The sequence below is a fragment of the Erigeron canadensis genome, chromosome 9 (genome assembly GCF_010389155.1).
Source record: "Erigeron canadensis isolate Cc75 chromosome 9, C_canadensis_v1, whole genome shotgun sequence".
NCBI lineage: Eukaryota > Viridiplantae > Streptophyta > Magnoliopsida > Asterales > Asteraceae > Erigeron > Erigeron canadensis.
In genome coordinates, this window is record NC_057769.1 from 3,926,959 (window position 1) to 3,939,880 (window position 12,922).

At 33.5% G+C, this 12,922-nt stretch overlaps 1 protein-coding gene across 2 annotated transcripts; it reads left to right on the top strand.

Moving 5' to 3' along the window:
* Positions 1 to 5,800: 5,800 nt before the first annotated feature.
* Positions 5,801 to 11,723, top strand: LOC122581639 (phosphoinositide phospholipase C 2-like). Of its 2 annotated transcripts, none has more exons than XM_043753884.1 (9): positions 5,801 to 6,238; positions 9,104 to 9,300; positions 9,389 to 9,524; positions 9,605 to 9,853; positions 10,260 to 10,489; positions 10,578 to 10,695; positions 10,792 to 10,944; positions 11,028 to 11,114; positions 11,312 to 11,723. In XM_043753884.1, the coding sequence occupies exons 1-9, from the start codon at positions 5,879 to 5,881 to the stop codon at positions 11,615 to 11,617; spliced, it is 1,836 nt and encodes a 611-aa protein (XP_043609819.1). In that variant the 5' UTR covers positions 5,801 to 5,878; the 3' UTR covers positions 11,618 to 11,723. The 2 variants fall into 2 exon arrangements, with proteins under 2 accessions (XP_043609819.1, XP_043609820.1); XM_043753885.1 differs by lacking the exon at positions 5,801 to 6,238 and adding an exon at positions 8,793 to 8,817.
* The last annotated feature ends 1,199 nt before the right edge of the window (positions 11,724 to 12,922 follow it).

Sequence of the window (12,922 nt, forward strand, 5' to 3'; positions counted from 1 at the left end):
ATTTTTCACGGACTTTTAAATTTTATCCCTTCTAAAATTTGTTCCACGCCAAGCTCTAACATCCATCTAGTATATATACATATACAATCCACATAAATACATAACACATTAAAAACGTATGATTCATAATCCATTCCTCATCACATCTCGTCGGTTTGTAGATATCAAGTTCATGAGTGCTAATTGATGAGATAGTACGTGATAATATGATGACAATAGCATCAATTTGAATGGTCGACCGATGGCCAAACCTACCGATGTGCCTATCCGAGAAGGCCTTACATAACACAAGTATAAAAAGACTCAATTATCACGTCCCTCATAAAATATAGTGTAGTAAACTTCATTAATTATTTATTTGTATGTAACAAAAATAATAATACTATGTGATTACACATGTGATGAAAACTATAGAATAATACGAAGAGATTGGAGTAGGTAAAGCTATAAACTACCTACTAGTTTTCGTGTCAGTGTGTGATTAACACTCTAAGAAAACCATAATTAAAAGAATCAATTAGTCAAAAGCATTTTTAGTTTGAGATGGTTAAAGTTAAAAATGTTAAGGTCGTGTCATCAACATTATTTATTATTGTATTTGACATCATCCTCAATGAATAAAGAACGATGGGATTTCGGTCACCGTTTCGATCCTAGAGCGCGATTGAGTTTTACAACTAGTGGGCCTTCGAGCGGGTGGGTTACCCTGGACCCAGAGTTAATTGGGCCAATTCGTATCAGTATGTGCATACTATTAACTATTAGGACGTCACGTACAAAGTAACCGAGATTGTCTTACTTGATGTTTCAAAACTAAATATATAATAATAATCAATTAATACAATTTCATCAGAAAATATTTCATTAAACAACATATTCTACACCTCCCGCTGTCGAATCATGACACGAAGTTTTTATCAAAAATTCACCTTTTAAAAAAACTAACGAAAGGAAAAATATTTTGTTTGGATACATTATAGGTAATAAATTTCTAACGGTTTTATCATAACTATTACCATTATGATTATTATTATATTTGAATTTTTCAAACATATCTTTTATAGTTTTATTAGAAAATAATATATGATCTATGAAAAATAAGCCGAGATATTATTTAGATACTCATTTCTTTATCTATAACAAAACTAATTCTACTAAACATTTAAACAGCAACACGTGTTTCAATGTTCCGAGTCACTAGAACTTTCGAAGTCCTTTTAGTAAGGTTACCACATCCTTCTTAAATTCTCCAAAGGAAAAGAAAGAGAAGAGAGTAAACTCATATCCAATATTCGTACACTTAGTTCATATTTGATGTGTTTACGTTGTGTGCAGCCCCAAGAATCGCACGAGTAAGCACCAAATCAACCTGTCAGCCATAATAGTTTGCATCAATGGCGATGACCCTGTCAAATCGACGTATACATTAAGCCCTTTGTCCCACGAGTAAGGTACATAATATATCAGTTGGACATAATGGGTTGTCTCTCGATATTAACTTTTTATGAGTTGAAAACCCAAACTGAGAACAAATGTCAACCAAGGTGTCGTGCACCAGGTTGTTACTATATATATATATATATTGTGTATACACACAAATAGGTTTAATTGATAGTATTAAAGTATATCAAAATGTATTCTATATTATGTCATATCATTATATTAATTAGGAATGGCAGTTGATTAATAAGTTAACCAAATGATACGTAGTTGATCCATCGACTAATAAGTTGGGTATTCGGACAAATGTAAGAAGTATAATGTGGTTTTTTGTATTTTTTTTTTTCTTTTCTAGAATAGCTTTAAAGCTTACTAACTCTAATTAATATTTTGTTATAATAAATTAAATAATTAAGAAACATATATTTTTTTTTTTTTGAACAGCAATTAAGAAACATTAGTTTTAAGCAAATATCATCTCGTAAGAAGTTGGAAATGTCAAGATCTTTGGTGGATTTTATTTTTCGTATAAATAATCTGCATTGAACCAATAGTAATGTATATCTTCAACAACGTGGCTTGTAGTACTTTAAACAAAGTGGTTAGTTGAACTAGTTTGTTAAACAAGAAAGTTCACACAACTTAAAATATTTGAAAAGTCATTTTATCTTAAAAGTAATTCTCTAATGTAGTACATGTACATGATAATCTTGGCATATATCAGTCTTGGGGCGTTCATTTTGCCGTCCAAACCGAAAAAACATAGAAACCGGCCCAAATTTTGCCCGAAGCTAAACTGAACCGAGGTCCTCGGTCCGGTCCACGGTCCTATGAATTTAAGCAAATCAGGTCTCGGTCCGGTCCATGTTCAAACCTACAAAAACCGAGTTCAGGACCGAACCGTGAATAAAGTTACAAATTTAAGTTTAAGATGAATTCTAAGTTCCTTTGACGTATATACATATATTCCTTTTATGTAGCATGCAATTAAGATATACACGTTGTTCCTTTTATTTAGCAAAAATCAGCATCATGTACATAATTTATACTGTATAACTTTATCTCTAAAAAATCTTAATACATTTGTACATAATTTACTCGATTCTCGGTCCATTCTTTCTAACCTGAAAACTGGCTGTAACCCGAGCATGAACCGGACTGAAGGTTACGGTTGGATCCTCGGCTCTAGTTTTTTTACGGTCATTTGTTCGGTCTTGTATTTGTCTAGTTCAGTCCGGTTCTTAGACCGTGAACACCTATCACAAGACTGGCCATGTGAAATGAGTAGTTAGTCTTTTTTAAATGATAACTATATGAATGTGAATAGTCAAGGACTGAAGTCATTGTTTGTTATACGATCCAATTAATCAATCAATGAGATTCACATTTTTCCATTTTCCTTAAAGGAGGGGATCATATTGATGTCCAAGTTACATGGCAAGTTTTAGCATTGGTGTTGGAAAGAGGACCAGAGGTATCGTGTTTGTGATTTGATGGTGTCATTAAAGACATGGAACGAGAAGAAATTTGAGGGTGGAACGATAGGGGTTGAGAAGGTATTTCAAGACATAAAAACGTCTATTTATGGTTTAGGAATAGGAAACCAATGTAGTTTGAGTTGGCAAGATTAGAACTCGTATAATGTTTGTTTGTAGAGATTATTACCTATAGATGTAACTAACTATAACAAAATGTCTATGTTTTGTAAAATATTGTAAAATATCTATGTCATGCAATAAACTTTCAAATCCCGATTATTGAATGTACCTGACCTGTAAAAAACATATACGTGACAGTTTATATGGTTGTCACATATATTTAGGTACATCCAATAACCAGGATTTGATAGTTCATTACATTACATAGATATTTTATAAGATCTTTACATAACATAAACATTTTGTCATATTTAGTTACATTCACAAGTAATAATCCCTTGTTTGTATTGTATACTTATGTAAGTATCCAATGACCACTACGCGATTTGGGTAAGTTTGGCGGTTTCCTGATAAAAAAATTTTATGAAAAGAAAGAAGTTACATGGCTAGTTTTAAACCCATGGTTTAAGCTCAAGAGAAACTAAAACCTTTATAAATTAATAAGTTGTTATCGTTATATTTTATTAATTTAATAAGATGTTATTATATTGATAATTTAAATAGGTTCATGTATGACGAATTTAAAGATAAATTGGTAGCTTTAAAACTGATCACCCGGAAAGAAGCATTGCAAGCAACAACAATGCTTCACAACTTTAGTTGCAATATTAGAATACAATATGTCTCTACTCTTAAAAACAATTAAGAGATTCAAAGATGAACTCATATAGTTTTAAAGTTAAAAAAAAATGAAAAGAGCAAGTGAATATAGATTCATTTTTCACATAATCATAAAATTCTGAAATATTTTCGGAATTATTAATTTATAATTATGTTGGAACCAAGAAATCATTGTTGTAAAACTCACCGAGGAGAACCGAGTACTCTCCGAATACTCGCTACAAGGTAGGATGTCGAGTCGGCCGATTACTCCGAGTACTCCCCGACTTGACCACTTTGACCCCCGAGTACTCACCGCATACACCCGAGTACTCCCAACTCGTTTGTCAACCGACCTGTGAGCGATTATCGACTTCCACAACCTTGCAATAAATTAGTTATTATTTTATTATTTTATCGATTTTAATCCAATTTTGTACTGGTCTCATGTTAAGACCGGACAAATTATAAATTTTATCGAGGTTATTAATCTATCGATTATTAACTTAAAAAGGTTCCACGGTATTTGAATTTTAATGATGTCCGTCTACGCATACACAATTTGACATGATAACATGAATTATCTTTGCCGAGAGAGCGTAACGTCTCATTTGGAAGCAATGTTAGTATGACTCATAAACAAACATGCTTATTGTATGTAATGAACTTTAAATCATGCAAATATATGTGTGTGTGTGTGTGTGCCAACAATAAAGCTGTCACTAGTAAGTTTTTATTAGTCGAATATATATAAAATGCACATGATTTAAAACTTCATTACGTACTATGAAAACAACTTTAACTTTTTCACACTAGTTACATACTTACGTAGGATATTAGATTTTGGTTAGATTCCTGGGTCCTAGAGGAACCGCTAAAAGATAGATTTCCAAGACTATTCTCCATAGATAAAGATAAGAAATGTACTATTATAGACAAATGGTGTATTGACACTAACCAGTTTTGGGGAGATAAGGTTTGGGGAAGGCAGGTGCTTCATCCCGAAGAGGCGGATGAAAAAGATTAAATTGGAAGATTGCTTGAAGGAATTCGGATGAACAATAACCTGGACAGTTAGGTTTGGAATGGAGGAAAGAAGTCCGAGTTTACGATCAAAGGAGTCAAGCATTTTTCAAAAAGCAATGAAGATTATAGCGGCAAATATGTGTTCAAGTGGTCAAAATGGGTACCTAAAAAATGCAACATCTTCATGTGGAGATTAGCCATGAACAGGGTTAACGTCGCTACTGCTCTTGTGGCTCGTAATTGTGCAGTGGATTCTACCGATTATAACCAATGTGAACAAGGGGAAGATTCAGCTAGCTGAGCACCTGATATGCTCATGTGACTTGGCTATGGGAGTTTGGCAGCGTATCAATGTTTGGTGTAAGGTACCTCCAATCTTTTTATTTTCGCTCAAAGATATCTTTGGCCTGAACAAACAATCAAGTCTAGGAAGGATTGGGAATACAGTTTTCAAAGGGATTCTCTTTGTGGCTTGTTGGGCTATTTGGAAGGCAAGGAACAAGAATAGATTTGACAAGGTGAAGATGTGTGCTGACAAAGTGTTTCAAGAGGTCAAAACTTTGGGTTTCCTATGGTATACTTGTAGAACTAAAAATTGTGTTGTCCCTTGGGAATATTTGGTTGAGTTTTAATCTGATGTAAGTATCTTGTATGTAATATTTGGCCACTCGACTTTTGTTCGAGTTTTTTGGCCAGTATATAAATAATAATAGTTTCTTTTTTAAAAAGAATAAAAAATTACATACTTACGTTCACATATACTAAACCCGATAAAATCAATCATTGATGTAGGTTTGGTAAGAGTATTTATTTTGCATTCACATTCACATAAATAAAAAGGTTAGAAAAATAGGGCGGGAAGCACATTCGGCAACCCATATATCTTCTTCTCTTATTAAATACTCGTAATTGTCCAAACCAACAGTTTCTAATCCCCAAACCATATATATAAACCCCACACACTTTCATTTCGTCTCCATTATTATATGTATGTATATGTGTGTGAGTGTATACATTCACACATGTGTCACGTTGCCTTTGCAGTAATGGTACACAACCACTTTAAATACTTGTACTATTACACATAGCAAACACAGATCCAACGAGAAAAAAAAAAAATTTACAAAGTCAAACGTTGACCAAAAGAAAATATTATGGGAAGTTACAGAATATGTTGTTGTTTTACAAGAAAATTCAAAGTCACAGAAGCCGATCCGCCGTCTGATGTTAAAGAAGCATTTCTCAAGTATTCTGATGATGGGATACATATGAATGTTGATAACTTGCAAAGGTTTATCAATGATCAGTTTCAAGACAATAATCATTATGGTGGAATTAACAATAATACTCGTAATGATGATCATCAGTCGGTTTTAGATGTGGAAAAGATAGTGGAACATGTGCTTCATCAACGACATCCGATTACGTCGTTGATTAATAGGAAGTGTTTTACGTTGGAGGATTTTCATCATTATTTGTTCAATTCTGAACTTAATCCTCCCATTGGATCTCAAGTAAGTATCTATGTAAATATATTTTTTTTTAATGATACTAATAATGTACGTACCATGATTTTTGATTGTTTTACCATGTGATATAATTTTCTACAAATCTATACGTTATCATATTTTTCGTACTCGAAAGGTTTTAATTATTGTCTACCGTTCTATTTTATATATGGTGTGTAAGAAGTTCGAAGGACACGGATTTTGTATAGATAACGGATATAATATTGAGTAATGTGGATTTTTTTGGAAAGTCTTATGTTACATGTATAGAAATAAGAAGTCAAAAAACATTTGGAAAATCTGTAAAGAGTCATGTTTTATTTCGTTAAGACTATCTTTTTTTAAATGTTGTGTAGTGGATCAAAGAATAAAAAGAAATGTTTTATTTAAAGGTTGTGTGGTGGAAATCAAGAAAGGATATATATGTAAAGTTGAAGATACAAATCAGAATTTTAACAATGTGTAAGAATATAATGAGATAGATGACTTGGGCACCTACTTAGCCAAAGTGGAATTGTATAAAAAAATAAGTAATTACTAAAACGGTGTCTTTTAAAAAGTATTTATCAAAGTGATGTTTTTTTAAGAAAATATTTATTAAAATGGTGTTTTTTATAAGTTTTTGTATTATTTGGATAAAAACTCAACTCCTCAATCACCTACCTTTCTTTCTTGTTAGATTTTAATTTGATTATTATAAATTCTAAATGGTATATTATCTCCTCAACCATATTATAAGTTCACTGAAGTTGTTGTGGTTGGGAATGTTTTTGCATAGCTTTTTTTTATACTTTTCTAGAACAATGTTTGTTGGTTCTTACTAAATAAACAATGCAGCTTAACACTTTACTCCTAATTAGCTTACGTTTTAAGACTTGATGATAGTGATGACTTTGGTTTTGGTTCGCAATTTTTTCATTATTATAGCTAGGTATATTCCTGATAGAAAAACATGCACTTTGGTACAACTTTGTATAATTCAACTTAATTGCACATTTGCACCGTTTTATGGGACACTGGGAATCATAATTAAGTGATGCAATTTATACTAATAATCAGGGCAACTATAATACACATCTTATGAACAAGCAAACCATCATATATATCTTTCTTGTTGAGTAATTAATTTGTTTTAAATTGCAGAATGTTTTTAGCAAATAACATATAAGGCTAGTTAAATTACAGAATGACATGCAAGATTGATGGCCTTATTAATAAGGCAGCACACGAGGAGCTTATTTCCCATAAAAGAGCGAACTGGTTTACGATCTTTGACCATAAATATTTTTGTTTGTGTCATATAATATTTGATGAAACTTATATGAATTGATTGTGTTTTAGATTTGTATTTTATTGGTATAACTTTCGTCAACTATCATATAACACAAGGAAAAAAATATTTTTAGTCAAAGTTTGTAAAGTTTGAATTTGAAAATTTGAAAGTGGACAAGATTTAGTGGGACGAAAATATATGGTTAGTTGTCATAATTTACCATTTAGAATCTATCTGTTAGATGAATATTATATAAAAGAAACACTACTTTTGTGAAAAAATTTTAAAATACACCATTTTAGTAATTATTTTTTCTAAAAACACAATTTTTGGTAATAACTCAGGGCACCTACTTATTTGTTCTGGATTGTGGATGATTGATTGTGACAGAAATTGGTTAATATTGATTGATTGATTGATTAATCTTGTTATGGGCCTAAGTCAGATGGAAATTAAGAGGTTAAACTAAGGCATAATGCCGATGGTTATATTTACTTTTTCCTGAGGGGAAATTAGAATGTTAAGAATAAGTTTGACCAAAAGTTGTGATAAGAAATTAAGAATGTACTTTTCCACTTCTTTCTTTTTTAGCTATTGGAAAAGCAATCATGTCCTGATGTGCAGGGGAGGCCCTGCACGGGAAACCCGACCCATTTTGGGCCCTCTTTTAAGGCACAAACTATTACTGTATAACATTAATCGTCATTTATAAAAAGTTTTGTTTATATATCGACAAAGGCCTTTTATTTCCCCGGCTCGTGAACTTAAATCATCATGAACACCTTTGATCATGTGGTACATTCTTTATGCAAATTGACCAATGTGCTCCATTTGACTAAGCTTTTACTAGATACATTTCTCTGACTCGTGAGGCACCATTGACCACAAACTCGGGCTCCACAAAAAGTGACATGTCCCATGCATATTTGATACGGACTACAGGGCCCATCCAAACGGCGACATGTGTATCGTGGGTCAGTGACCTTCTAGCGATTTGCCATGCTGTAAGGGTATAGTCCATATGTATAGTTGTGGCTTTTGTGCTCCTTTTACTTTCTGCATTGATCTCTTGTGTGGGCAAGTTATAGAGAGAAATGAACATTAGTGCACCCCACACTCCACTATCCCCAACTTAGTGAATGAATGATGTATGCACAGATATTGACTTGAAAACTACATTACATGTTATGCACCTTGAACGGTCCATATTTTCTAACTACGATTTGCTTAACCTCGCATATGCGAATATATATCAGAGACACCCTTAATTTGCCCGACCAAGTGGTATGTGTGATGACTTGTCAACTAATAAGTTGCGGGTTCTAAAATCGTGTGGATTATATTATATATACTTGTCTTTCTAGAAAATATATCAATGACCGTGTTTGCATTATAACGTGATGATCTGATATATCTTCAAGGAGAGACATGTTAGAAATTACTGTATATTATATGCTAGTAGTTCATTTCAAGTATATGCATTGCTGTGTTGAACTTTAATAGAAGGAAATGTTCACTTTTGCGTTCCTAATCGTAATTTGTTAAATTTAAGCGAAGAAAATGGTAACTTTATGTTTTTACATTGTTTCCAATGTTAGGTTCACCATGATATGAACGCGCCATTATCCCATTATTTCATTTACACTGGCCACAACTCGTACTTGACTGGAAACCAGCTGAGTAGCCCTTGCAGTGAAGTGCCAATAATTAAGGCATTGAGACGTGGTGTGCGAGTAATTGAACTTGATTTATGGCCAAACTCATCTAAAGATAATGTGCATGTTCTTCATGGAAGGTGTGCATCTTAATTACATATATGACTACCTACTTTGATACTTATGAACTAAAACTTACAAGGTTAACTTACTGTTGAACGATCACAGGACGCTAACAACACCTGTTGATCTCCTAAGGTGTTTGAGATCAATCAAAGAGAATGCTTTCGTTGCTTCACCTTATCCCGTCATCATAACACTAGAAGACCACCTTACACCTGATCTTCAGGATAAAGTGGCTCAGGTAAATATGCTTTCTTTGTCATGTATTATGATTTTTTGTGATATCATGTTGTTAATGCTTTTACATATTCTGTTTTCTAGATGGTCCATGAAACATTTGGGGACATGCTATTTTGCCCTAAATTCGGAAAGTTAAAAGAATTACCCACACCTGAAAGCTTGAAGCATCGTATACTAATTTCAACAAAACCTCCAAAGGAGTACCTTGAAGCTGAAGAGGACAAGCGGACTAAATCACAGAGGGCTAAAGATACCCTTAATGATGATGATGATGATGTTTGGGGTGCAGAGCCCTCAAGGGCCACATCTATTAGATTTCAAAGTGTTAAGGTACTTGCCTTTTTGGGTTATGATATTTAGTAGAGGTGGCAAGTTTATCCGATTTACTTATGACCGGGTCAGTGTGGATTGTCGCAAACGGGTGGTTGACAGTCACCAAGGGGAAAGTTCAAACGCATACAATCACAAATCTATTAATTATGGGTATAGATTGTTATGGGGAAAAACATGTTTTAGTGATCATGATTAAGGCAATAGTTATAGATTACTTTAAAATTGGACCAAATAAGTTTTTGTTGGTCAACCCAACCCTACCTTTCCAAACAATGAACCAGCTGTCTACCTGCCTCACCTCCCACCCCGGTTGACCCGTTACCCAAACCTCATCTTGCCAGTTTTAGACTTATTTGTGATATATTTTTTGTTTAACACCGAATTCTTCTTTATATACTTGCAGTATGAAAGTGATGGAAGTGACAACGATCATGATAATGAAGATTTAGAAGATCATCTAAAGGAAACAGATACATGTCCTACTTACAAGAATTTGATTGCTATTCATGCTGGCAAGCCCAAAGGTGGACTAGAAGAGGCGTTGAAAGTCGAAAGGGATAAAGTTAGACGTCTAAGTTTGGCAGAACAAGCATTGGAAAAAGCTGCAGAACACCATCAACAGGATATAGTAAAGTACAGACTACTAACCAAATAATCAATAATCTTTGATATAAATTTTTTATTTTCTTGAAGCCAAGTTTAATGCTTATATCTATTTCAGGTTTACTCAGAAGAACATTCTTAGAATTTATCCTAAGGGCACTCGTTTTACATCCTCTAATTACAAGCCACTAGTTGGTTGGCTTCATGGAGCTCAGATGGTTGCATTCAACATGCAGGTGCACGTTGGCCTTCTAGTAGTTTTATGGTTTTCTGATGAAGAAAACGAATTCATTTACCTTAGTTGTAACGTCAATCACCTAAATTCTACGCAGGGCTATGGTAGAGCACTTTGGTTGATGCATGGAATGTTCAGGGCCAATGGAGGATGTGGTTATGTTAAAAAACCGGATTTTTTGATGACAAATGGGCCAAATAACGAGGTGTTCAATCTCAAAGCAGAGCTTCCAGTGAAGTTAATTTTAAAGGTCAATACGCTTTACTGAATAAATACTTCTGTTTACTTCCCTTAGAAAAGCAACTCTCAAATCGCGATATGTTATATTCTCAGGTGAAGATTTATATGGGAGATGGATGGCATCTCGATTTCAAGAAAACTCATTTTGATGCCTACTCCCCTCCCGATTTTTACACAAGGGTAATTATCGATATAACGTATATCCTTTTTTAAAAAGACAAATATTCACACACATTTATTCCAACACACAACGTTTTGGTGGTTTTGGTCTAAATGATACATAAAAAAGTTAAATATTCATAATACAAATAAATGCTGAAAGCTTATTTTACAATTAATGTAAATATGAGTAAAGAACTTGTCTAGTGTCTTAACAGGTTGGTATATCTGGAGCACCTGCTGATGAAATAATGAGAAAGACGCAAAAAATAGAGGACGATTGGACGCCTGTTTGGAATGAAGAGTTCACTTTTCCGTTGACACTTCCTGAAATAGCTTTGCTTAGAATTGAAGTACATGAATATGACATGTCTGAGAAAGATGATTTTGGCGGCCAAACTTGCCTTCCGGTTTCTGAGTTAAGGCCTGGAATACGTGCAGTGCCTCTTTGTAACCGTAAAGGAGATCCCTATACGTCTGCAAGACTACTTATACGATTCGAGTTTGTGTCTAATTTGTCTTAAATTTTCATTCTGATTATTAGTACTGTAGTATGAGAACTTTTTCACATCTCATTTCAAAATAAATTCTTAGTATATAAGCAAATGCCTATTTATTTTGGAACTTAAATGTTGAGTACTTGGGTCATTGGGTGCCTTGAGTTTGAAAAAGGACATCTTTTTTCTACAATTTAATTAGCCAACCATTCTATAGCCCAACCAAAATGCCAGTTATTGGTCTAAATCCAGCCCAACACAAGCAGCCCAATATACCCAAGTATTCATTTCATTCTCAAAAATCAAAAGTAAAGTTAAAGGTCATGTTTTCTTCTATTTTTATTCAAAATAGCACTTGAAAGGTAAACCAGTATTAAGCTTAGCATTTAAAGTCTTATTTAAATACTTAGACAAAAGAAAGAAACTGCTCAATGCCGTCTCCGTGGGTTTTGAGCCCCAATACCTCGACGGTGTATGGGGGAAGGTTATGATGTAGGCAGACCCTACCTCTACCTAAGTAAAGAGGCTGCTTCCAGTTTCTACTTAAATGGTAGAATAATCCCACCAACCTTTGTATGGGATGAGGATCGAACCCATGACTTCTGACTTCAGAGACCATGGTGTTTACCACTAATCCAAACCATGTTGCTTCGTAGTTAAATACTTAGACATATTATGTTATTCTAAATGTTCTACTAAACGGGGAATCTGCGTATGTCATTTTTAAGTGTATTTTGCAACGACTTACGCCAACTTCTTCTTTAAGGTTTCATGTTTGATACACGATTTGGTTCCGATACTATTGAATATTTGAACCTAGAAAGGTAATGGGATTGAAATGAACATGAGAAGTGTATATGTACCCAAAAAAAACACAAGAAAAAAGATAGTGTTTGGAAGAATAAATTAAAGATTGGATGGATTTGACTAAGCTTTACAAATAAAGGGTACTTTTATGAAAAGATTGTCAAAGTGGAAGATTGAATTAGATTCATATAAACTTTATTGCTAATAAGATTTTGAAGGATGTCCAAACCACAAAAGGAAAGGACAACTATTCGCTAGTGATAGAGATGGAAAATCAACCTTTACATGTATCACACCAAAGGGTATAAATGCCATTTTAGTATGTGCTCTTCATGTTGTCAAAAGACGAATGTAGTAGTAGCTTTCTCTATCCTACTCTTCTTCTTTTTCTTGAAAAAGCCCAAAATAAGTCTTAAAAATCTTGTTGATGTTTTATGTACGATAGTATAAACATACGGATGTTTGTTGTTATATGATGAGTTGAGATGTAAATAATTATATCTTTATTTAAAGATAGAACTAAAG